The 27,319-nt window shown below is 39.4% G+C and overlaps 1 protein-coding gene across 4 annotated transcripts in view; it reads right to left on the bottom strand.

Annotated features, from left to right (window-relative positions):
- The window catches only part of DIS3L2 (DIS3 like 3'-5' exoribonuclease 2), a 317,418-nt gene that overhangs the window by 151,583 nt on the left and 138,516 nt on the right, over window positions 1-27,319 (bottom strand). For all 4 annotated transcript variants that reach the window (XM_084779161.1, XM_084779164.1, XM_084779163.1 and 1 more), the window contains one exon: window positions 6,831-7,004. In XM_084779161.1, coding sequence (XP_084635287.1) covers window positions 6,831-7,004 — 174 coding nt within the window. The remainder of the gene's footprint in view (window positions 1-6,830; window positions 7,005-27,319) is intronic.

Genomic DNA, 27,319 nt, shown 5'->3' with positions numbered 1-27,319 from the left:
GCAAAATATTACCCCAATTCCACTGGACTAAAAAACTGGAATTTTACTGACATAATTGGATTATGAGGTTTAAAGATTGATGGAACTTTTCTGTTCCAAATATAATTGTTAAATACCAAACCTAAACGAGTATGTAGAAGCTCTTACGTAGCTAGAGCCAGAGGAACACTGCAGGTTCCAAGGCAGGGTGACCCGAGAGAGAGGAGAGCAAGAAGCTGCAGATGGCTTCCAAGTCTTGTCAAGCATCTCACAGTCTGATGGTACATAGCCTTTCTGTAGCTAAAGTTGTCACTAAGATGGAGACAATTTCAGCCACTCCAGTCCCTAAATATTACCTCAATTCTTAGTTCTCAGTTCAAGTAACCAGCAGCCTTAACTGGATCAGTGTGTTCAAACCCATATAACACTGCCACTCTCTGCAGTACTTACCTCAGTATGAACCTGATTGTCTAAAGATAAAGTGCTAATGCCGGGTGTGGTGGCTCACGCCTTTAATCCCAGCACTCGGGAGGCAGAGGCAGGCGGATCGCTGTGAGTTCGAGGCCAGCCTGGTCTACAGAGTGAGTCCAGGACAGCCAAGGCTACACAGAGAGACTCTGTCTCAAAAAACCAAAAAAAAAAAAAAAAAAAAAAAAAAAAGATAAAGTGCTAAACCTCAGTTGTCTTCATCTTTTCAGTGGCTTGCATGCATGCATATATATATATATATATATATATATATATATATATATATACATATATATATATATACATACATACATACACACACACATATACTGCACACACGTTAAATATATGTAAGTGTTTTAGCAGAAAAGGGGGGAAAGTTTAAAAAGACACAGAAGAGTGGCTTTGGGAGCTTGGAGAATGTCTGTTAGTTATTCAATGTAAGAGACTTCTCGGGACGCACGAGGACTCAATCTGAGTTCCTTGGTCAAACTGAAGAAAATGAATAGTGCTTTTAAAAATGCCTTTGAAGACAGGGGAACCTCAGAGAGGAATGCATCACGCTATTACAAATACTTATCCTAACTACTACTCTCCAGTAAAGTTATCAAGCTATTTAAATATTTTAAGTACTTGACCGTTCCTTAATATATTTTACTCATGTTCTTTCACATGAGATTGAGGGAGAAGACCCAGAGGGGCAGAAACCCACATCTATTTCTATTAGTGACCATATTCCCAGTGTCCAGGAATAGCATATCACCAATATTTGTTGGTTGATAAACTAAATAAACCTATCACACATCAGTCAAAGAAGCTAATCAGATCCAAACACATAGACATTATTATTGTTTAAGAAAAAAGAAGAAGAAATTCCCAAGACTACATAAATACATGATTTAACCCCAATGCCCTCACTGCATGGATGGGTCAGTATAAGTGTCATGAACAAATGAAAAAGACAACATTCTAGAAAATGCATGACATGGGCTCTCTTGTTGGTTCCTGAGTCAACTGTGATCTACCAGGTATTTGTCATGCCTGCTTGCATGGACTTAGAGATCTCATTTAGTTTTTGCTAAATTAGTCTTTGTAACATAAGCAGGTCTTGAAAATATTACCACAAAGATGCAGAGCCTTAAGATACCAGTAACTGGTAACATCAGTGCTCCTAGAACCAGGAGCACCAGGAACTGGAGCACCAGGAACACAGCAAATCGGGCACTTCTTTTCCTTGTAGAAGCTCATCACAGCCCAGCTGAGACTGCACAACAATGGCTGCCAAGAGCTTCAAGGTGCTTAGAAAAACTAAACATACTGACTGTCTCTTCAAGGGGAAGATAGAACTTTAACACTGAGGGGAAAGGTTACTGAATTTGAAAACAAAGCACTATATTTATTAAGTATACAAGAAACCTCTCTTCTTTCTTTCTTTCTTCCTTCCTTCCTTCCTTTCTTCTTTCTTTCTTTCTTTCTTCAGTGCTAGGGTCAAACTCAAAACCTTGCACATCTAGATGTTTTTAACAGATGTGCTGAAATGTTTCTATTACCATATTATTTGGAGCCTAAAATTGTATCTATGTACAAACAACATGCACAGACCCAATCTACATACCAGAATTTTACAACTAGTTTTTACTATGTCACCAAATGAGTGTGCTGTGGATTTAACTTCCTTAAAAATATCTAAGGCTAGGTTTGGTGGTACATGTCTACAATTCTAGCACGTGGGAGCTTAAGGCAGGAGGACTGGAGTTTAAGCTACATAGTGAGACCATGTCTCAAAAAACAAACTCAAAGCTAATAATGCAGTACTTCCAACCAGTCCACAAGAACTGACTGACACAGGAAAAGCAGAAATTTATTACCTTTCAAACAAACTTAGATATAATTGTTGAAGAGAACCTAAAAATGAGTATTATGGATTAGTAAACTCAGCTTACATCTTTAAAGAGTACTTTATTTTAAAGATAGAAACAAAGATATAGCTCAGGAGTAGAGCACCTGCCTGTATGTATGTATGTATGTATGTATGTATGTATGTTATGATCATTAAAATCAAATATTAAAATTATCTATATATCTATATATCTAGATCATTAAAATCAAGTGCCAAAATTAACAAGACTAGGCCAGCCACAGTGGAGCATGCTTTTAGTTTCAACACTTGGGAGACAGAGGCAGGTAGGTTTCTGTGAGTTTCTTGCGGAGCATAAGATGTTTCAGGGCACCCATGGATACATATAGAGATGCTATATAAACAAATAAAACATATGGGACTTATAATAAGAAAATTAAATTTCCATGCTACAAGTTGTTAAGAGTTTAAAAATAACAATAACACCCAGTTGAACTGCTTTCACCCAAAGTAAAACTATCAATATGAAAAAGCAGGGTTTTTAATACCATTCATATGAAATACTAAAATATTTAATATTTGTTTCATTTTTATTTTTCTACTTTTGTTTAGGTTTATAATATAAAAGATTAGTAATGTATTAATTTTTCATAATTTCAAAAAACATGCATTAGTGGGAATGCATGTTTATTAATGTTTAGAGATTATAATTTTAGACATCAAGAAGCTATTTAAAAAAGTTAAATGTAAAAGAATAAATGAATCTGATCTAAATTTTAGAACATAATCTTAGGGACAGGAAGTGAGGGTGAAAGCATTAGGACATTAAAGGAGTTTTAAAACTCTAAGTTCCTCTACTTCTGGTACCTTCTTGGTGTGCACAGCCAGACTTTAACGGGAGCTTTCCACAGAGAAAGGCCTAGTCTCTAGCTCAGCCCACAAGACAATATGGGCCAAACCAACGGCAAGATGGAGCTACAAAACGATAATTTGAAGCAACTCTGGGTCCTGTGACCACTGAAATGTTTAGTATTTTTCTGTAGGTTACAATCAGGTCATTTAAAAAGTGAATATATCTATCTTCTGATTTCTTGAAGTTATTTTAAAGATTTTTAGCAATGGAATGGTATGGTAAGTGAATAGTAGAATACTTCTTCCCTGTCCCCTTCCTGCTCCCCTCAACCAATTTCCCATGTTAATCATGTAAGTGATCAGCTTGATTTACTTCCTTCCATTTTCTTGGCATACATACTTTTAATGTACACATATAGGTATACACATACATGTGATTTTTTGCGTATGTGTGTGTGTTCATATAACTCTGGGTTACTGACTTCACAAAAATAGGATCATAGTCACATTGACCTGCAGTTTGCTTCCTACACTTAACCGTATCTCACGGCCTCCCCTCTACACAGACCATATGGATCCATTCTCTCTTGTGCAGAGCTGAGGTCATGTTATCATATAAATGGACAGACTCACGAGTTGTTAAGCCATTCTATTACTGATGGACTCAGCAGTGTCAACTGTGTTTTCCCTTTACAATAAAACAGCAATGAAAATATTGGCTCATACATCTTTGTACACTTCTCTTAGTAGGATATATTTCTGTAAGCAGAAATTTTGGGTAAACGTACATTTAAAATTAAATCAGCTATTCTGAGTTTTTTGTTTTTCCATATGAAGTTCAGAATTGAACTTTCAATGTCTTTAAAAAATTGTGTAGGTATATTGTGCTTTGGCACAGTTCCCTTTGTAATTTATTTCAGGAAACTGAATATGATTTTGACAACAGCATTAGAAGTAAAGTATGGGAAGATTATTTAGAATCCACAGATATCCACATTGCTGAGTATAATTTTTTTACTGTTGCAGAATTCTCCTCTCTGCCTCTGTAAGCAACCATTCATCCACACCATTTTAAAGTAACACTAATAAACTCAGTTGTTCACCAAAATAAATAAATAAATAAATTAAATTAAATTAAATCAGCACAAGCCAGGCATGGTGGTGCATGCTTTTAATCTCAGCGTTCAGGGAGGCAGAGGCCAGTGAATCACTGTGAGTTTGAGGCCAGCCTGGTCTACAAAGTGAGTCCAGGACAGTCAAGGCTACACAGAGAAACCTTGTCTCGAAAAACAGGGGGGTAGCCTAAGTGTCCCTCAGTAGAAGAATGGATAAAGAAACTGTGGTACATTTACACTATGTAATACTACTCAGCTATTAAAAACAAGGAATTTCCGAAATTTGTGGACAAATGTATTGAACTAGAAATGATCATAATGAGTGAGTTCACCCAGAAGCAGAAAGAGTCAAATGGTATACACTCACTTATAACTAGACACTAGCCCAAGGGACATGTCCCATGAAAGTCTTCCCTTACCAGCAAAGTGGGTCAGAGGGGAGGACATCCTATTGGGACTTTAGGTGAGAGAAGCATGGGAGAATGGGGAAATAGAAAGATCCAGACGGTCCTAGAAACCTACAAGAAGAACATTATGACGGGCAGATCTGGGCCCAGGGGTCCTCCTCAAACTATGGCACCAGCCAAGGACAATACGGGGAAGTAAACTTCAAACCTCTACCCAGATCTAGCCAATGGACAGGACATTCTCCACAGTTGAGTGGAGAGTGGGATATGACTTTCACACGAACTCTGGTGCCCCATTTTTGACCACATCCCCTTGATGGGGAGGCCCGGTGGCACTCAGAGGAAGGATAGTAAGCTAAGAGACTTGATACTCTATGAGCATATACAGGGGGAGGAGGTCCCCCTCAGTCACAATCATAGGGGAGGGGAGTAGGGTGAAAGCGGGAGGGAGGGAGGAATGGGAAGATAAAAGGGATGGGCTAACAATTGAGATGTAATATGAATAAATTAATAAAATATTAAAAATAGAAAAAGAAAAATAGGGGTGGAAAAATCAGCACTTAATCATACTTCAAATAATAATTATTATTTAAATGTAATCATTCCTTATTAATTTTGGTTTATTTTTATTATTTTCCCCTAATTATTAAAATTCATTGCCAATTTCCTACATGAATACGATATATCTTCATCATATCCAACTCCAAGGTCTTTGGCTTTTGAGATAGGATCATATTGTACAGCTCAGCCTGATCTAGAACTCTATAATCTCCTGCCTAACTCTCTCCCAAATGCTAGAATTAAAAATCTGTGCCACACATTTGGCTTCATCAAAGTTTCTTATGAACATAGTCCTAAGTTCAGGGGGAAAAAAACTCAGTAAACCTCTCAATTGTACATGAGACAACAAATGTTCCAGAAAGTTAAGAGTCAAGGCCTGGGAAGAGTTAACACCCTATGTATCATTAAGAACTCAGGGGTGCAGGTTATTACTGACATCCAGGACCACACTTGAGCCAAATGAGCGCAAATACAACATATATTTACATATTTCCATCAGCCACACTGACAAGTAGGAAAAGACTATCATCTCATTTCGTTCACATACTCTCAGCAAGAAAAAAAAAAAAAAAGACAGTAAGTTCCCAAAAGATACAATCATGAGAGGGCAGAAAAGTACCCTCAAACCCGGTGGAGTACTGGACCCTTGGAGCCAAAGGCACCGTAAGTTCAGCTACAGAGCAAGCAAGTGTGGTGAAAAGACTCTGACACGGGATAACCTTAGCAAAAACCTTCCTCAGCCTCCGTGGTGGGTTGTATGAAAACTTTCTTGGTTCTAAGTATCTCCATGTGGCATCCAGAATGAATGCCAGTACTGAAACCAAATTCTGAAGAGAAATATCAGAAAAGAACTAACATCCCACAATGAAGAAACATCTTCAAAGAAGATGTTGTTATAAAAATACCACAAAAGTACTTTCCAATAAATTCCAGACCTAAAAGTAAAGCTTTAAAATGAGACTCCAAGCACAAGGTCTTGAATCCTCTGCTATGTGCCTAGAGAGGCCCATTTAGAGGAAGCACTTCTAAGCAGATGACATTGCCTTTTTGTGATGAGCGAGACTTTGGGGCCCAGCAAGAAGACAACAGGAAGAGATACCTTCATTTTTGGAAATTAGAATCATCTAGAACCATTCTAGGAACAAACTTCTGCAAAAGGCCATAGGGTCAATATTTTTGGGCCACACTAATGTTGCAATTACTTTGAAGCTGTCGTGCAGAACGGTTGAGCAATATATAAGCAAAGAAGCACGCATAGCTACACTCTACTGCAAGCTGATTCAATGTGGAATTGTGAATCTCATATCATTTTAGGAAGATTGGTAACTATTCATAACTGCTCATTATTGTTGTAATTTTTCAAACCAGTAAAAAGCTGAAATCTGCCTTCTGTTAATGAGCTCAAGCACTGGGCTGGATACAGTTGGTAATCCCTAACTTGCTGACTTCTGTTTGCACAGAGAAGCACCAGAGTTATCAACTGAATCCAAACATTGGATGAAAGAATGAAACAGCTTAGCCCAGGCCCTAGAAATATCAGGGGAGGGGACAGAGCAGGAACAGCTGTTCCCAAGCGGCCCCCATGTTTACCTCAGGTCTCTTCTCTTGGCCACCTCATCAGGTGGGATTGTCCAGGGCAGGCTTTGAGGGAGACATTCAAGAACTTCTGAAGAGAAGTCAGAGAAGTCCACACCATATTCTGTCAGAATCCCTTCCGTTTCAGGCTCAATTTCACCAGCTTGCCCAAGACTCTTAGCCAGCTGCCTGTGGACAGAGAAAAGAGTGGACAATTGTATTCATGAATGAATAAAATGTAGGCCCCTGTCTCTTTTCTAAAATAAGTTATTACTGAAAATCCTTATGAGGTCCATGACTATAGTATAACTGTACCTTCCAGAACAAATTCTGACAATAGAAAAAGGGGCAAAAGACAGAACTTCTTGGAACTCCTGCAATTTTACTCATGGAGAACTCAAATAGATCCCCATGTGCCTTTGTTATGACAATCTGATTACATAGGCTGCCCTGCAACTGAGAATTCTCCTGCTTCAGCCTCCCAAGTGTTGGAATTTTAGTCAGGTGCCATCAAGCCTTGGAAACTATAAGCCCAATTTAATGCTTGCTTTCTTTTACTAATTGCCTCGGCCACTGTGCTTTATCATAGCAATTGAAGCTCCAACTGAGACCCAGGGCACAATAAAATCCAAGTAAGTAACAGGAAAGAAAAAAAAAAAAAGAAACAATAACTAATGGACAGAAAAGAAACAACCAGGAAGAAAGAATAAAATAGATGAAATCCTACTTAAGAAAAACAGTGAGGCAAAGACCCAAATTCTTAGTGTCAGAGTTAAGAGTGGGAACAGTGTTAACATCCTACAAACACAAAAGGGTAAGGGAGAGACTTGTGACTTTTAATCCAATAAATTCAACATTGTGGATGAAACAGGTAAATTCCTTGAAAAATACAAACTGCCTAGGATTCTTCAACAATAAACCAATACGTGAATATCCCTGTATTTATTAAAGAAATTGATCAAAGTCTAGCTGCTTTTCCTGATAGTTTCTACCAAATACTTAAACCAGAATTCAGCTCTTATGTTGTATTTAAAAAGTATCATAATGAATTAATTTTATCCAGAGCAAGAAAATCAATCAACATAATTCACCCTTTGAATAATCACAGAACACATACAATCATCTCAGTAAAGGAAGAAACAGAATTTGACAAAATTGTCACATTCATTCACAATAAGAGCGTATAATCAATGGACAGAAGCTTCTTTGATTCGATTAGAACCATCAAAAACAAAACAAAAGAAACAAACAAATAAACAAAAACCAACAACAACAACCTAGAGCTGGGCCTGAAAAGATGGCTCAGCCAGCAGAATGCTTGCAGTTTGGAACCTAACACCTATGTTTAAAAAAAAAAAAAAAAAGAAAGAAAAGAACATTTTTACATCAATATTCATAAGAGAAATTGGTCTGAAATTCTCTTTTTTTGTTGAGTCTTTGTGGGGTTTAGGTGACTGTGGCCTCATAGAATGAATCTGGTAATATTCCATCCGTTTCTATCTTTCAGAATAGCTTGAATAGTATCGGTATTAGCTCCTCTTTGAAGGACTGGTAGAATTCTACACTGAAATCATCTGGCCCTGGGCTTTTTTTGGTTGGGAGACTATCAATGGTTGCTTCTATTTCTATAGGCGAAATAGGGCTATTTAATTTGTTTGTCTGGTCTTGATACAATTTTGGCAAATGCAATCGGTTGAGAAAATTGTCCATTCCCTTAGATTTTCAAATTTTGTGGCATAAATGCCTTTAAAGTAGGTTCTTATGATTCTTTGTATTTCTTCGGTGTCTGTTGTTATGTCTCCCTTTTCATTTCTGATTTTGTTTATTTGGATAGTGTTTCTCTGTCTTTTAGTTAGATTGGCTAACCGTTTGTAGGAATAACCCTAACTAAGCAAGTGAAGGACTTATTTGAAAAAAACTTTAAATCTCTGAAGAAAGAGACTGAAAATGACATTAGAAGATGGTGGGATCTACCTTGTTCATGGATCGGGAGAATTAACATAGTAAAAATGGCCATCTTACCAAAAGCAATTTACAGATTCAATGCAATCCCTATCAGAATACCTACAAAATATTTTGAAGATATTGAAAGAACAATTCTCAACTTCATATGGAGAAACAAAAAGCCCAGAATAGCAAAAACAATCCTATACAATAAAAGATCCTCTGGAGGAATATCCATACCTGATCTCAAGCTGTACTATAGAGCAACAGTAATTAAAACAGCATGGTACTGGCACAGCAATAGGCTAGTGGATCAATGGAATCGAACTGAAGACCCAGAGATGAATCCACACACATTTGCTCACTTGATTTTTGACAAAGAAGCCAAATCCATTCAATGGAAAAAATGACAGCATCTTCAACAAATGGTGCTGGTCTAACTGGATGTCTACATGTAGAAAAATGCAATTAGACCCCTATTTGTCACCATGCACAAAACTCAAGTCCAAGTGGATTAAAGACCTCAATCTAAAACCAGAGACATTAATCCAGTTAGAGGAAAAAGTGGGGAAGAGTCTGGAACACATAGGCACAGGAGACAACTTCCTGAACAGAAAGGAAAAAGCAGCTGAGGGTACGTGCCCCTGTAATCCCAGCATTTGGAAGGTGAAGACAGAGGATTCCTGGAGCTTGCTGGACAGCTAGTCTTGTCAAATTGTTCATTCAGACCCCACCTGAAAAGTAATGTGAGGAGCAACAGAAGACACTCAATGCCAGGCTTCTACAGGTACATACACATTCACATATTTGACCATGTACAACATACATACCTTCCCCCATCTCAGAGCTAATACCAAACATAACAGTGAAAGTCTAAATGTTTCCCATATGAAAAGCATTCAGGAAGAAGACAACAGTGTTCATTCTTAACACTATTCCACATTGCTTCGGGGAGCCTAGTGAATGCTATAAAGCAACAGGTAATCAAGGCATAAAATTAAAATGGGAGGACTTCACACTGCATATAGTGGGATAAAGTGAGTATAATTCCCATGATAGAAATGACTAGTATTCTAATGTATGTTTCCTATAAGACCTCTCTGTATGTATGAAAACAGGATTCAGCATACTGTATTTAAACTCTCAACCCAGGATTCCTAGTATAGAGACAGCATCCCAAAGATAAGAGAAGCTCTCAGTATTTATTCATAGCAGTGAAAACATTTTTAGTGGCTGCAGAGGCAGCAGCAGGGCTTGTGCACATGGTGTCTTGCAAGAGAAGAGGTAGGATCCACTAGCATTGTGGTCAAACAGTCCTTATAAAAAATGAAGTGTAGACTTCTCAGCTCTGCAGAATTACCTTTGTACAACTCTCTGGTGGTTGAGCCTTTGCTGTTTCTGCAATCCCTTTAGAACCCTTCCAATAAATTCCTTTTCTGAACAGAGTTCCATTCTCTTGCTTGCAACCAAGAACCCAGACAGTTTAGGATATGGGTCCCAATAATCTTCAAAATGACTAACCTGTACTCACCAGAATGAAGTTCCCATTAAAGACTCAAGGGAGCAGCCAAGCATGGTGGTGAACACCTATAATCCCAGCACTCAGGGAGGCAGAGGTAGGAGGATCTCTGTGAGTTCAAGGTCAGCCTGGTCTACAAAGCAAGCCCAGGACAGCCAAGGCTACACAGTGAAACCTTGTCTCAAAAAAACTAAAAATAGATAGATGGATAGATGGGTGGGTGGTGGATGGATAGATGGGACGGGAGGACGGACGGACGGACAGACAGACAGACAGACAGACAGACAGACAGACAGACAGACAGACAATTCAAGGGAGCTATTATTACTGCTTTTGAAGCTTAAAAGTCATAAATATCCAACACTGGGATAGAGTAAGGCTACTTAGACAAATGTTACTCAGCTTAAAAAGAACTTTATTCTAGTGATGAAAGGTAATAATTAGTCATGAAAATTGGCTAGCATTTTATAAAAACCCAATGGGATCTGTGTTATTCTCCAGTCATCTAGCCTATTTTTATTCTCGCAGGCTCCTGAGGGTCTGTTTCTATATTTTTCTCCTAATATCAATGTCTTTTGTTTTTAACTTTATGTGTATGGGTGTTTTGCCTGCATACACACCTGCTTATATGCCTGGTACCCACAAAAATCAGAAGAGGACTTTGGATCTCCTGGAACTAGAGTTGCCAATGGCTGTGAGCAGCCATGTAGGTCCCAAGAATCAAACCCGAGGCCTCTGGAAGAGCAGCCAGTGCTCTTAACAACTCAGCCATCTCTCCAGCAATCTAATAACATCTTTAACTGTTTCGGTTCTTGGTTACAAGCACAAGAAACAAATTTTGGTTGGAAGAGGTTTATTGAAAAAATACAGAGGGACTCAGAAAAACAGGCTTGGAGAATCAGAGAGTAGATAGACAAAGAGTGATAAGCCCAACCTCTGGATTCTTGATTCCAGGCTAAGAATATTATACAAAGACTTCCACTGAAGATGGTCTTGAATTTCTTACAGAAAATAAAACCAAAACCAAAACCTTCAAGCATTGGTTAATCACATCATTGAATTTAGGGTCTTACTAAGTCTCTTAAGTAGAAAGTTGGGGTATCACCGAGAAAAAGATAAAGAAGTGGACCACAGTCACAGACAAGGGAGGTAGGGAGATGAAAGAAGAGCTTGTTGTCTTCACTGCAGAGCTCCCACGGGCTCTACACTCGTGGCTCATAGTGAGAGGACGATGACAGTATCTGATGTCTCTGAAAAGGTAGTGTAGCAGAAACTGGCTAATGCATCTGTAGTCCACTGTAGTTGAAGGAAGAAGGCCTAATAGTAGCTACAAGTTTAACCAGGTGGATAGGGACCCAAAAGGACTGGTAGCAAGGGTATCTTGGCAAGAGATAAGTGATAAGAGATAAGTCTATTGAAATGAGCCTGGCAGAATGTAAGTGGTTGGTCTTCACTGTCAATTTGGCTGAAATTAGAAACATCAAGGAAACACACCTCTGTTTGTCTGAGTATGTTTCTAAAAAAGCTAAGCTAAGAGGGAAAGATGACCTACCCTGAAGGTGGATGACACCATCTCATGGGCTAGGATTCTGGACTTAATGAAAAGGAGAAAGTGAGCTGAGTATCAGGATTCGTCTTTCTGTTTCCTGACAACAGATGCAATAGGGCCAGCTGCCTCACATTCTGTTACCATGGTGAGCTGTATCCTCTTAAACTGTGATCCAAAATAAAGCCATGCTTCCTTAAGCTGTTTCTTGTAAAGTGATAGGTCATAGCAATGAGAAAAGTAACTAATGCACACCGCAAGCGAAATTTCAGCAAAATACTTCTATGTGAGGGCTGCATGGGTCCTCCTGAGAATGTCAGTGATCTCTGGTCACACTAGGGCTTCCCCGGTGGCTTCAGGAGCCAAGAAGATGGCAGCAAGAAATGAACTACTGCACAATAATAGCTTCTCATTAGTGTTGACTTGGCGCCCATCTTTATAGGACACCAGTGTGCTAACAGCCAGCCACAGCCAGCTATGATAGAGAATGAAGCCAGGAGGACATCTGACAGTAGATCGTGTCTACTGAGCTCTGCACTAATCCGGAAACTCTTAGTCCGGGATTGTGACTGCCATCTTCATTTGCTCTACCTACCATACTGGTATAAATACCACCCTGCATCCATTTTCAGAGTACTTTAAAAGGTACCGTGTAACCAGATAGTATCTCATGCAACACTGACTTTTTGAAAGAAGCGCATCTTAAGAATTCTCTGACTAGAAGAGTATAATCAGGAGATAGTTCGCAGGAGACTGCAGTGTTATCTGCCAGAGACAGCAGTGTCCTGGAATAGTATTCTAGAGCCAGTGAACAAGATCTGAGAACCCAAGATGCAAGGAAAAAGTGTCAGGCCACTCTGTGTCACAATGAAGACCTACTTATAGTTGGGGGTGCAGTTTGGTGGTAGAACATTTACAGAGTCTTGAGTTTGGTAACCAGTATTGGGGTAAAAACAACAACCATACCTTAGTTATAAAAATGTTATTCTTGTCCTTATAATGCTTCTTACTTTTATTTATTTTTACCTTTTTCAAGTCATGTATATATACATGATTTATATATCTGTATGAAATCTAGAAATCACAAATTTGAGAAAACATATGATACCTATCTCTCAAGAATGGCTCCATATCATCTCCAGTGTTATGGTATTTTATGACTATGGATACAATAACTTTTTATTTTGAAATGGAGAGCACAAGATCCTTAACTGACATAACAGGCATAAAGTACACTACTGACTTCTTTATTTACAATTCAAGGCAGCTGAGAGATGCCTCAGAAGTAAAAATGGTTTGAATAATATAAAGAGATTGCATACATATGATGCTGAGGTATAGTAGTCTGTCTTTTTTTTTTTTTTTTGAGACAGGGTGTTATTCTGCAGCTCAGGTTGGCTTTAAACTCAAGATAGTACTTAAATGACACTAAATAATTAACTATTTATTTATCAGATCACTACATAATTGCTGTGAGAAGTATGAATAATGAAACATAAAACAGTTTGAGAGAACTGCACCTACATGAAAAGATATGCATCTCCTTAGATGTGCAGGTCTTTTGGTACCAGTGCGGGTACAGCAGATCTAAACCACAATAAGCATCCTAGTCTCACCCTGGGAAGCTGGGTGCTCTGCTCCAAGACACAAGATGGCCACGATTGATAATCCTACACCTAATCTAAGAATCTGGACAAAAAGTATTTTCTAAGATTCAGCCTTTGAAGGAACACTACAATAGTCCCCTGTCCATGGTTTAATTTTCCAAGGTCTTAGTTGCCCACGGTCAGCCATGGTTAGGAATTACTAGATGGAAAAATTTAGAAATAATTCACAAATTTTAAGTTCCATATTATTCTTAGCCACAGATCTCCCGCCATCTTGTCTTATATACGGCATGCATTACTCTTTCGTCCAGCCTATTTATTCTGTTCATACAGCCTGTTCATATACGCACAGCCACCTTTGTTACCAGATCAACTTCTGAGGCACCATGGATCTTGTAATCAAGTTCTGATTTTACTTAATAACATCTTCACAGGATAAGAGCAATGGTTCTGGCCATTTTATTACAGTATATTCTTATGATTATTCCATTTGGTCAGTTACCACTGCAAATCTCTTGCTGGGTCTAATTAATAAGTTAAGCCTTATCATAAGTTCATACATATAGACGAACCCACAGTGTATGTAGGGCTCAGTGCTGTCCACTGTTTCAGGCACCCACCAGGAGTCCTGGAATGTATCACTTGCCAACAAGCGACTATTATATAAGCAATATACAACATTTAAACATAGATCATGTTCAATTAAAAAACCATATTGATTAATCCCAGCACTTGGGAGGCAGAGGCAGGTGGATTACTGCCAAGTTTGAGGCCAGCTTGGTCTACAATGCGCGTTCAGAACAGCCACGGCTATTACACAGAGAAACCCTGTCTTGGAAAAAACCACCACCACCACCACCAACAACAACAAAAACCATATTGACTGTAAGCCAGGAAGGATTGAAGGAAAGCATGGAAGAAGAGTTAAGCATCCTCCAAGCAAATAGCTACAAATAGCAAACAACCATGACCAAGAATGCACACAAGGGTACAACCAGCTGATGATCCTATGAACCCTGGGAGTCAAACACTTGAAACAACAGTTCACATACATAAGTCTCAAAGGCTTTGGGTTTGGGGACTTCAGAAATAAGTAAAAAGAATGATAGAACTACCAGAAACAAAATTCCTGTTGGCAGCCAAAAGAGGGAAAGTGACAGTATAAAAGACAATGATCACAGAGATTAAACTACACAAAGTGAGGGTAATGAGGGAGGGCTGGGGAAAAAGTGAGGGCATTGAAATTGAAGTACAAGGATTTCAGGAAAACTTGTCTGGCACATTGTGATGGGTAATCTTGACTGCCCACATGGAGGGATTTAGAATCACCATGGAAACCAATCTCTGGGCATGTCTGAGAGGGATTACTTTGACTCACATGGGCAGCACCATTCCACAGGCTGGGAAAGAAAAGTATAATTCATAGAAGTTAGTATTTAATAGCTGAGTAGTATTCCATAGTGTAAATACCAAAGTTTCTTTATGAAAGTCTTCACCTACCAGGAAAGTAGGTCAGAGGGGAGGACATCCTATTGGGACTTTAGATGAGAGAAGCATGGGAGAATGAGGAAACAGAAGGATCCAGAGGGTCCTAGAAACCTACAAGAAGGACATTATGATGGGCGGATCTGGGCCTGGGAGTCCTGCTCAAACTATGGCACTAGCCAAGGACAATATGTGCAGTAAACTTCAAACCCCTGCCCAGATCTAGCCAATGGACAGGACATTCTCCACCATTAAGTGCAGAGTGGGGACTGACTTTCACACGAACTCTGGCACCCCATATTTGACCATGTCCCCTTGATGGGGAGGCCTGATGGCACTCAGAAGAAGGATAGCAGGCTACCAAGAAGAGACTTGATACCTATGAGCATATACGGGGGAGAGGAGGTCCCCCTCAGTCACAGTCATAGGGGAGGAGAGTAGGGGGAAAGTGGGAGGGAGGGAGGAATGGGAATATAAAAGGGATGGGATAACAATTGAGATGTAATATGAGTGAATTAATGAAATATTTTTTAAGTTAGTATAATTGTAGTACAGTGAGTAGAGAGGAGAAAAGGACCTGAGCACAGGCATTTATCCCACTTTGGTTCCTGACCTTGGACGTAATATCATCTAACACCTCCTGCACACTATGATGGATGATACCCTTAAAGTGTGAGCCAAGACGAACCTGCCAACAATGATGTTGTCAGGCTTCTTGTTTTGTTTTGTTGTTTTGTCACAACAACAAGACAAGTAACCACTACACAGGTCAGATCAAAAGGATCTAATACTGGCATAGTTGAAGGTAGGCTCTGATAGGAGGACTAGAAACCATTTCAGATACATTACTAAGACAAAGTCCTGAGATGGAAGGAAGTTGAGTTTCAGACAGGCTGGATAACATCTCAGAAAGAACTAAGACAGAGAATCACCAGAGAAACATATTCTAGTAAAGTCATTCGACTTCAGAGTTAAAAGTTTCCAAATGCAAGATCTCAAGAGAACAAGGCTGTCATAAACACCTACTGAAGACCTACCAGGTGATAAAACAGAGGCCCACTAAGAGACGGAGGCAGTCTTCCTCAGGGACGAGAAGCCTGGATTTCTGAACCATATATGTTAAGGGGAAAGACGTAATAGTCAGCAAATATGGTGTCGGACCAACGGACCATAAAATGTCACATAAATCTCATGGGTCACCGAGCTATTACTAAAATGAAAGAAAAAAGCATTTCTTTTTCCTATCTTGTGCTTTCTGCTCTGCCAACAGAATTCACCAGGTTATATACTGGGGCCAAACAATCTTAATTTGTTTATGAAATTACAGCATGGCTAGTAAAGACAAAAATCATATTTTAGTTATGCCTTCCAAATGTAATGAACATCTCCGAGTCCCTATTAGTAGTAATTAACATTTATTTTACTAAGTTTTGCAGAACGTTTCTCAAGTGCCTCATTTAAATAAATTTATTATGGATTTCCACTGGAGATATGTTGGATAGCTGCACAGACTGAAGAGCTTGCCCAAGATAAAAATCTAATGGGTCAGCATGGTCAAAGAGTTCATGCTGTTGAAAAGGGGCCTTAGAGGCCCCAGAGAGACTCCCCTCTATCTACTTACACATAAGATCTGATCTCTCTAAGCATTAGAATCCCTTGAACAAAGCTCTACCAGGGAACTGACTGGCAGGCTGTGTATTTATCTTGCAAAAGTGTTTGTTTTGACATTTTAGTTTCAGTGTAAATTTCCGAACCATAAAAATAACTTTCATGTAGATGTGCTCCAGTTCAAACGGTATTGCTTTCTGTGTACTTTCATGGAGCTGGAGTTACAGGTGGTTGTGAGCTCGTGGAGGCCAGAAGAGTGGGATCCCCTGAGGTGAAGTTAAGGGTGTGGGATCCCCTGGAGCTGATGCTATGGGGGCAGGTCATGGGCACTGAAGCTGAGCCATTTCTCCAGCCCACTTTGACAACTTTCTGGAAATCTAAGACTGCTTTTGTTTTTTAATTCAGTTTATTAAAAAAAAAAAGAAAGAAAGAAAGAAAAAAAGAAAGAAAAAAGAAAATTCCCAGTACTGAAAAAAGTAGAATTTAGATTCCCAATAATAGAAGAAAAAGGAGGTAGATCTTGCCCAACAGGACCAAAAATGACTGAGAACATACCTTTGATTTTATTTTATTGTTGATTTTCTTTGTTTTAACCTTTAACTTAAAATTTTTAATTTAATATTAGTTTAAAAATATTTGTGAACTTTAAGTTTTGTTGGTCCATTGCAACTGGCATCTTGTTGCATCTATCCTTCCATTCTCTGAACCTAATATCAGTGTTTATTCTCTTGCTTTTCATACCTCTGGCCAGCATACTTTCTTTCCACTATAACCATAACTCTGCTTTCCCTTCTTCCTATTCCCTCTTCACTTCACTCCTTAAATATTGGTAGCTTTAGTTCTAGGAAAACTATAGCCCACATTTTCTTCCAGCCAGTCAGCCTATGCTCCCATCTCTGAGCCTTATAGGATACATTAAGTACAGTGCACGGGTATTTTTTCCCACATAAGTTAATAAATGCAATAAGTCACATAAATAGGCTTAAAATTACATAAATATCTCAACAAGAACAGGTCTTTGACAAAATCCAACAACACCTTCATGATAAAAAGTTCTAGAGAGACTAGGACTAGAGGAAGCATACCTCATCATAATAAAAATTATATATGATAAACTCATACCAACATCATCCTAAATGAAAAATAACTGAAGCAATTCTATCATAATCAGGAACAAGACAGGGCTGTCCACTGTCCTCACCCCTTTTCAACATAGTGCTTGAAGCAAATAAAATTTCTTTATTTGCTGGTGATACAATAATGTACATAAGTGACCCCCAAAATTCTACCAGAAAAGTTCTAGAAATGATTGACATTTTCAGCTTAGACAAAAATCAGCTTACAATCATCAGTACCCTTTCTGTAAACTAATAACTTAAACAAAGCCATGAAAACATTCTCATTCTCAATAGCCTCAATAAAATAAAACATCTAGGAATAAGCCTAACCAAGGACATGAAAGAGATCTAAAATCAAAACATTTTAAATCTCCGAAGAAAGTGACTAAAGAAGACACTAGAAGATGGAAAGACTCCCCCCCCACCACCAATGTTCATGGACTGGTAAAATTAATATTGTGAAAATGGTCATCCTTTAAAAAAAAAATAGCAACTTACAGAGTCAATGCAATCACAATTGCTATGATGTTATTCACAGAGAAGAAAAAAATGCCCTAAAACTCATATGGAATCACAAAAGACCAAGGATAGCTGAGCAATCATCCTAAGCAAGATAATCCAGACCCAAAAAGACATGCATGGTATATATTCACTCATATGTGGATTTTAAACCAACATAGACATCCTAGGAGAGACTCCACCCAGCAGGATATAGGGACGATTATAGATACTTAAAGCTGACACTGGACAGAGTCCCGAGGGTGTAGGGTGGCCCAGTCAGGACACAGAGGAAGAGTTCATAGATAGTACAAAGGATACTAGATAAACTAATCAGATGTTAGGGGAGGAGAGCTCCCCTATCTAAGGACTAGGGGAGGGAGGGAAAGGGGATGAGAAAGGGGATAGGATAGGGGGTAGATGAGGGAGGGGATGGGATCAGGAGGGGATGAGAGAGGGGGCCACAATTGAGATGTAAAGAACTCTAACTACAGAACAAGCAGGTAATCTATATTCCTAATCCCACTACATGGGAATAGTTCTGAGACTGGCAGAGATATAAATGTAAGGCATAGAGAGGCCTCATGTTGACCACAGAATCTCTGTGACTCACTATTAGAGGACACTACTAGTAAGGCAAGAAGGAAGATTTGCAAATGCCTTATGTCGACTCATACAATGACCAGAAAACTAGCTTTAATTGTTCTGTGCACCCGCACACCTCATACAATTATAACGTTATAACTGCATAATACTTGTGAGAAATTATGTTTTCAGAACAAAATAAACCAGCTGGATCAGACCTGACAGGAATCATTCCTCCCAGCACGATGGACACTGACATCCTGCATCTTCCTAGTTCCAGCCCCAGATGATTCTGTTGCTTTTACTCATCAGAGTTGGACAGCTTCCTGGACAACATTGTAGAAAACTTCTGATCCAATTTGTACCACCATTTCAATCTCCTACTAAGCCTAGAATCTCTCAAGATTTAGAAACTGAACCACAAATGCGATCACTAGATTGCTTAACCATTCTCTTCAATTTTGGGTGGCCCACTCCAAAGTATTATGTGCCCCAATTGAACCTGAAGAAACCTTAAGAGAACGATGCCCCATTCCCTCAAAAGGGGGGGGGGGTTGTGGTTGTATAAGTTGTTGTTTGCTCACTTGATCTACAAATGCTTATTCTCATCGGGAGGTGGTCATAAGTCATTATTGGTCTTATACAGAGAAAAAATTAGGAGAAATGTAGGAACGTCTCTTTGCCTTCATCTTGCATACGTAGGCAAGGAGATGGGAACTGAAAAGAAAGAAAGGGAGATTTAGGGACATAGAGGGAGGATAGAACAAAAGCTAGATGATTGAACCTACTCCTTAACTCAAGGCCTTAATTGTTACTTATAATGAAGGTTATGTCTAAGTCATTGCTATAGAATTTAGTATATTGTACAAAACATGGGCATGTCAAATACTTGGCAGATTTTAAAACAAGAATACATATCCTACGTCTAACAGATAGATATGACTCTATCGATATATGAGGTAAAATAGTTTAATAAAGTCTTCAAAAGCCTGAGAGACACACAGAATATGGCATTTAAAGTTGTTCTTACAATCCTAAATTTCTTCAACAACAAGACAAGTTAACTCCTGACAACACCCAGCCGACCTCAGAGAAGATGATGAGCATCAAAGAGCCTCCTTATGGACATGGCTTCAAAGGTGGCAAAATAGCCACTGGGCAAAATGTCCTCGTTCCTGCCACAAACAGAATCTGCCTAAAAATGGGCAACTTAGATGCAGGCAGAGTCAACAGCCGCACTCTGCCAAGTCAGGATAAGCAAGTCCTCAATAGTTCCTGCCCTGTGAACAAGCCTGGCAGAGATACTAGGCCAGAAAGCTGAAGATGAGGCTTCAACGTTATAAAGTGTATTAGGTGACTGGTCAGGCAGTAAACTGTCTTAAGCCAATTTGTACATTTTGGAAGCTGCTAACCCACACTGCTGGTTCACTCAGGAATTTAAGTTTTATTCCTTCTCAAGTCTCTGAGGGGCATTGAAGACAAGATAGTATAGTTTTGCAACCAAGTTTAGCTGATTAGGGGACAAGATCATTTTAGATCAAGATAAAGAAGGTTAAGCTATTAGAGTTGAGATAGGATAGATATTGAATCGCATTCGGAAATTTAGACCCAACAACACAAGAAAAATACTTACTTCAAACTAGACGAATGCAGATGGCCAAGTCACTATGGATGTAACATGTATAGAACTCATTATTCTCATGATTGTCACATGGTTCTCCCTACTATATGTAGTTTGCTGTTATACTTGTGTAATAATATATATCCACGAACAGTGCTGGGGGGATTACCACACTAGATGTCAAGCTATAATAAAAATAGCATAATACTGGCACAAATATAGACATGTAGATCAATGGAACAAGACAGAAGACCCAAACATGAGAACACAGTTACAGTCATCTCATAGCTGATAGAGGCCAAAATTACAAATAAGAGAAATATCAGCATTTCCAACAAACTACTGAGAAAACTGGATGTCCACAAGAATGAAATTAGATCCCTATTATCTGTTACCCTGTGTGCGCACACCTCCCCACACAAACAAAAATCAACTCTAAATGGATCAAAGACTTCAGTATGAAACCTGAAATGCTGAAACTGCCAGAAGAAAACATAGGCAGCACCTTCAAGATACAGATGTGGAAAAGGACTTCCTGAACAGAGCTCCATTCACTCAGGAAGGAAGGCCAACAATGAACAAATAGGCCCGTCCCCATAAAACTAAAAAGCTTCATATAGAAAAGGAAAGGAATAAGTGAAGAACAAGCTTACAGAATGGGGGAGATCTTTGCCAGTTCCATTTATGAAAGAGAATTAGTATCTAGAATGTGCAAAGAATTTTTTTTAAAGCAGTCAAGAAAGCAATGTAGAGAGAATCTCATAGGCACCTACAAAACAAATGACCCAATTAAAAATGGATCATGGATATGAATGACATTCTCAAAGAAGAAAGATAAATGGCTAAGAAATATCTTTACAAATGTCCAACGTCCTTAGCTAATTAAAACTATTTTGAGATTTCATTTTTTCCCAATCAGAATATCTAAGATACAAACAAACAAACAAACAACAAATGCTGGTGAGAATGTGGGCAAAAGAAAACCCCCCTTTCACTGTTGGTGGTACTGTCCACTGGTGCAGCTACCACAGAAATCAGTGTAAAAACGTCTCAAAAAACTTTTTTAAAAAATGGCAGAAATATGCAATTAGACCTCTATTTGTCACCATGCACAAAACTCAAGTCCAAGTAGATTAAAGACCTCAACTTAAAACCAGAGACATTAATTCAGTCAGAGGAAAAAGTGGGGAAGAGCCTGGGACACATAGGCACAGGAAACAACTTCCTGAACAGAACACCAACAGCCCAGGCCTTAACGTCAACAATTAATAAACGGAACTTTATGAGGCTAAGAAGCTTCTATAAGGCAGGAGACAATGTCAACAGAATAAAGTGATAGCCTACAGACTGGGAAAAGATCTTCACCAACCCTTCATCTGACAAAGGTCTAATATCCAAAATATATAAGGAACTCAAGAAATTAAACACCACAAAACCAAATAACCCAATAAAGAAATGGGGCTCAGAACTAAACAGAGAATTCTCGACAGAGGAATTATCAAATGGCTGAGAAACACTTAAATGCTTGTCCTCATTAGTCATCAGAGAAATGCAAATCAAAATGACACTGAGATTCCATCTTACACCCATCAGAATGGCTAAGATCAAAAACTCAAGTGACACCACACACTGGCGAGGATGTGGAGAGAGAGGAACACTCCTTCATTGCTGGTGGGAATGCAAACTAGCACAACCACTTTGGAAAGCTATCTGGCGCTATCTCAGAAAAATGGGAATAGGGCTTCCTCAAGACCCAGCTATTCCACTCCTTGGAATATATCCAGAAGATGCTCTACCACACAACAGGGACATATGCTCAACCATGTTCATAGCTGCCTTATTCATTAATAGCCAGAACATGGAAATGGCCTAAGTGTCCCTCAGTAGAAGAATGGATAAAGAAACTGTGGTACATTTACACTATGGAATACTACTCAGCTACTAAAAACAAAGAATTCCCAAAATTTGTGGACAAATGGATCAAACTAGAAATTATCATAATGAGTGAGTTCACCCAGAAGCAAAAAGAGACAAATGGTATATACTCACTTATATCGAGACACTAGTCCAAGGGGTACCTCCCATGAAAAACTACTTACCAAGAAAGTAGGTCAGAGGGGAGGACATCCTATTGAGACTTTATGTGAGAGAAGCATGGGAGAATGGGGAAATAGAAAGATCCAGAGGGTCCTCGAAACCTACAAGAAGAACTTTACAACAGGTAGATCTGGGTCCTGGGGTCCTCCTCAAACTATGGCACCAACCAAGGAAAATATAGGCAGTAAACTTCGAACCCCTACCCAGACTAGCCGATGGACAGGATATTCTCCACCGTTGAGTGGAGAGTGAGATCTGACTCTCACACGAACTCTGGTGCCTCATTTCTGACCACGTCCCCTGGATGGGGAGGCCTGGTGGTACTCAGAGGAAGGATAGCAAGTTACCAAGAAGAGACTCGATACCCTAAGAGCATATATAGGGGGAGGAGGTCCCCCTCAGTCACAGACATAGGGGAGGGGAGTAGGGGGAAAGTGGGAGGGAGGGAGGAATAGGAGGATACAAGGGATAGGCTAACAATTGAGGTGTAATATGAATAAATTAATCAAAGAAAAAAAAGAAAAAAAAAGGCATATGATATAACCACAGCATCAGACTCAAAGAGAGAAGCATTCTACACACTCAATGACTAGTGCTCTACAAAAGTCTCAGATTACTAGAGGATGGCCACACACCATCACAGTCACAGCGTCTTTACCATTAACTGCAACATGGGATGTCTTGAAGCAGTAAAGAACATGAAAGGGGTATCAACGGTCAGAGGGGGCAATTTTGTGGAGCTGGTTCTCTACTTCTACCTTTACATGGACACTGGTGATTGAGTTCAGACCGCCAGATTTGTACAGTGTGCCACCTCAGAGCCCCCAAATAAATATTTCTATGATAATATTATTAATTAATCAATTAATTTCTTTTTGAATAAATATCAAACCCTTAATAATGAGTTGTTGGGGGAGACTTTAAAAAACTTTCATTGTCAATAGTATATATTTAAATAATTTTAATACTCAATACTCAATGTGTATATGTTTCAAAAATGAAAGTGAAAAATATATCTGAATTTTGATGTTGCAATAATAGTTGTAAGGAAGAAGCATTTCCTCAGTAGTGAATTTATTTATAAGGATCATTACTACGAACCTTTCTCACCCACCAGAACCGCCCCCCCCCATGAATACTGGGTCCTAACATACAAGTAGCATTGGCACCATAGTCAAGCGTCTTCCAATTGGTGGGAGAAGCTATGAGAAACATCAGATTGACTGCCCTGAGTGATAAGGAAATGACAAAGTTACTAAGGAAAGGAACCAGCTACCGACAGAAGAGGTTATAACATAGACAGTCCTTCAAATCGGTCTGTTTACCTAAAGGAAAATACATTTGTATTTTCTATTTGTATTGGCAAAACACTCCCAATATTAGTGTTCTCAGTAACTTGTTTTCTTTTCTCTATTAAATATTCTTTGAATGTGAACCTTAAAGCTAGTCTGTGCACAGGCCATATACTCTTGTACATCAGCTCTATCATCACTGCCCTTAAATAAATACTCCCATGTATAATGAATGACCCATGTTCTATGTTGTAAACTCCATGCAGATAAAATGGTATCACAGGAACCAACACTGGGTGATCCAGGGGCCCAGAACACCGGTACCCATACAAAGCTGGGCTGCCACTCAAAGTGTGACAAACACAACAATGTCTATGGCTGTGTATTGTTCATACTGCTTTCCATAGTCAGGAATGGAAGGTACGCTACCGTTTCTTCTAGATCAGTCCTGTGCACAGCAAAAGGCAGCATGTAAAGAAAGGGGATATCAGGGGAAATATTTTAACACTGAAAACATACGTGAGTGGATGGAAAGTAAGTTTTATTGTTATTTTGTTTTGAATTTTGTTTTACTTTCTTTTGCTTCAGATAGAGGATAATGAAGACCAGGCTGCCCTCAAATTCAAGATGTAGTTGACAATGGGCCTTGAATTTCTGATCCTCATGCCTCCATACCTGCCCAAGAAATGAGGTTTAGCAATACAGAACAGTTTTAGGGAAGGTCTTGAAGCAAAAGTGTGAGTCAGTGTTGTCACAAAGGGAGTAGCTAGAGGCTGGATGCAAGCTCAGTGTGTAGGAAGGCTGACATTATCCAAAGCCTGCACCGAGATATGTTAAGCAGGTGCGTTAGGAGTTGTAGTGGAAATGGTGACTTTGGCAGACTTTTTTTTTAATGTATATTTTTTTCCTTTAGTAAGAAACTTGAGTTCATCAAAACCAATTTCTGAAAAGAAAAAAATTAAAATGTACAATAGCCAACATTGTCGGCGCTACAGCAGAACCCAGAGAATTCTTACAACTGAAAATTTCTGGGTGCTAGATAACTGACCTTTCAATACTAAACGACCTATTAAATTTGCGATGTGTGGTTCTTGGTGCTGAGGTCTACAGACAAACTAGCATGTCTTCAAACCTTGAGCTGAGTTCCATGAGGGTTTTCTTGGCTTCTGACTCTTGTTCTTCCCTGTCTTAGAGGAAGCAGCAGTAACTGTGCCCACCTCTGGGCAGCTTCTTATGTGGCACAATGAGCCTGCAGAACTGCCTCAGCTGCTTTAGGACAGAGAGACTTTCCGGGACTTCAGCACAGGCAGCAGCTCAGAGTTGTCTACCCAGCAGCATGCCCGTCATCTTCCCAACCTGATTAGGATGCATTCTTTGGATAAGTGGGGGTAAACATTTCCCCAGCAGACTGTTTCTGTTCCTGGATGTGAGGGTGCTGCAGCCAGAATGGAGACATGTAGGGGCTCCTGCTCCTGCACTCAGACTACAGGCTGTCTTAATGACTAGGTTCACTGGGAAAGCAACCACTTAGTAACAGGGGCCTGTATCAGGACCATTCTCCTTAATACCCTTGACTTCATAAGATTCAGGCTTTTTCCCAAAGCTGATTCCTTCAGGCCAGCAGGTGGAGCCCAATAGTCACTCAAAAGAGAGCCCCCTCCTCAGCCTGATTTGTTTTGTTGTTGTTGTTTTGTTTTGTTGTTTTCTTGCCTCTTACTCAGGTACAGCTATGAGTCAGAAAACGGCTTATAAAATCTTACTGTTTCATATAACTCAGCCTCTATCTTAGATAATTATTTAAATAAGAAATGTGCCTTGGGAAAGTGAAATATTCATTTTGTGCAGGGGGAGGGATGATTGCAGAAAGTTATTTTTCTGTTTACTAATCTTGCATTAGCATTAATTTCTCCCTTTTGCTTTTTAGTGTGGCCTGGCCAGCATTTTCTGCTAAAATTAAACAATTCACATAAAGTAATTTTAGCCACATCATCAATTTATATCTATCCCCTAAAGAAATTCATATCTTTGAAACCAAATTGAAGCCAGGTATGGTGACTCGTGGCTTTGACGCTAGTGCTCAAGAGACAAAGGCAGGTGGATCTCTTTAAGTTTGAGGCCAGCTGGTCTACACAACAAGTTCCAGGACATCCAGTGCTATATAAAACCCTATCTCAACAAAACAAAACCTTAACATAAGTATTTGCTCCCCTGTGCCGACTGAGGGCTGCCCCTTTAAGTGCAAAGCTAGGAGCTAAAGATATTCAAGCAGACCCCACTCAACCCTCTTCTCCACCACACACCACAGCAATCAGAACTTCTCTTTGGCTGCTTCCATGTTGCCTTGCCATTAGCTTCAGTGCACTTTGCTGCCCTCATTGGAGCCACCAATATGGCAACCCATTCTCTATGTCTCATTCCAATAGCCTTGAGTTAAGCCTGGACAGCCCCAAGTTCAACTATCAGTCTCAGCTTTGCTGCACCTGAACTGACCTATTCATTTCCCATCCAAGTCTCCAAAATGTGTTAAATAATCTAAGACATACATCAGTTTGCTCTAGACTAATTCCCGTCCCACATCCTCAGCCTTCAGTATTGCCAAAACCCCACAATTTGCTTCTCAGAGCAGCTCCTGTAAAACTCTTCCATTTCCTTACATTATTTGAAAAGAAACCACAACAAATCTAGGAGGAAATGACCATGAGATCTTTGTGCCCACAAAATCATAAAAGAGATGAGGCCGAGACAGAAATCATTAGAGTTCTGTAGCAGATTTCACAAAGATCTATGAAATGCCAGCACGACTGCCACTGTGGGGCTTCAAAAGGGAATGATGTTTTAAGAGAGTTGAGGAGTTCCTAAAACTGTAAATCTCATTACATAATTACAAATCATTCCAGAGGGGAAGCCAATGTGGCTCTTTGGTTATTCTGGACAAGAGTCCACTACTAAATATTAAAAGCACTAAGTATGCTGTGATTTATGACAAAAAGCAGTGGTCCCTAAATGCCAACAAAGGCTCACTAAGACTACCTTTGGGGATTTGACAGAATTACAAGACTAATAATTCACTAAAGGTGGTAGACATGTTGTAAAGAGAAGGCAAGTGAGACTCCTCATGACAATTCCAACAAGACAGAAAATAACTCCAAAGACCATAGGTCTCTAAACTGTAAAGGCCTGTGAGCTTCCCTTAAATTAAGGTGCCAAAGGGTCACAGGGGATGCCAGAGAGGCAACGACAGCACATGAGAGCCAAGACCAGTAGCTTCCTTGTAGATCCTCCCAGTGCTACTGATCTCATATATTCTATAAATGCTGATGTTCTTTTCAATCTCTTTGTTAGGTACCTCCTAACACTGGCATCCTCCATCTGATGTGTACACCTGTCTATGCTGTCACCAAGTGTCGATCTTGATGTCATGGAACTTTGGATGTCATTATTTTCCATTCCTAATTCCCCCTCATCCTCTGTATTTCCTAGTCAACCTAGCTCCAAACCTGAGGGTCACCTTCATTTCTACCTAATCATCTGAGCAGCTTTCTCCTAAGGTATCATTGGTCAAAATGAGCTCACAGCCTAGTAAA

Source organism: Acomys minous, assembly GCF_964271855.1.
Source record: "Acomys minous genome assembly, chromosome: 4".
NCBI classification, from domain to species: Eukaryota; Metazoa; Chordata; class Mammalia; order Rodentia; family Muridae; genus Acomys; species Acomys minous.
This window is presented reverse-complemented; position numbering and strand designations above follow the sequence as displayed.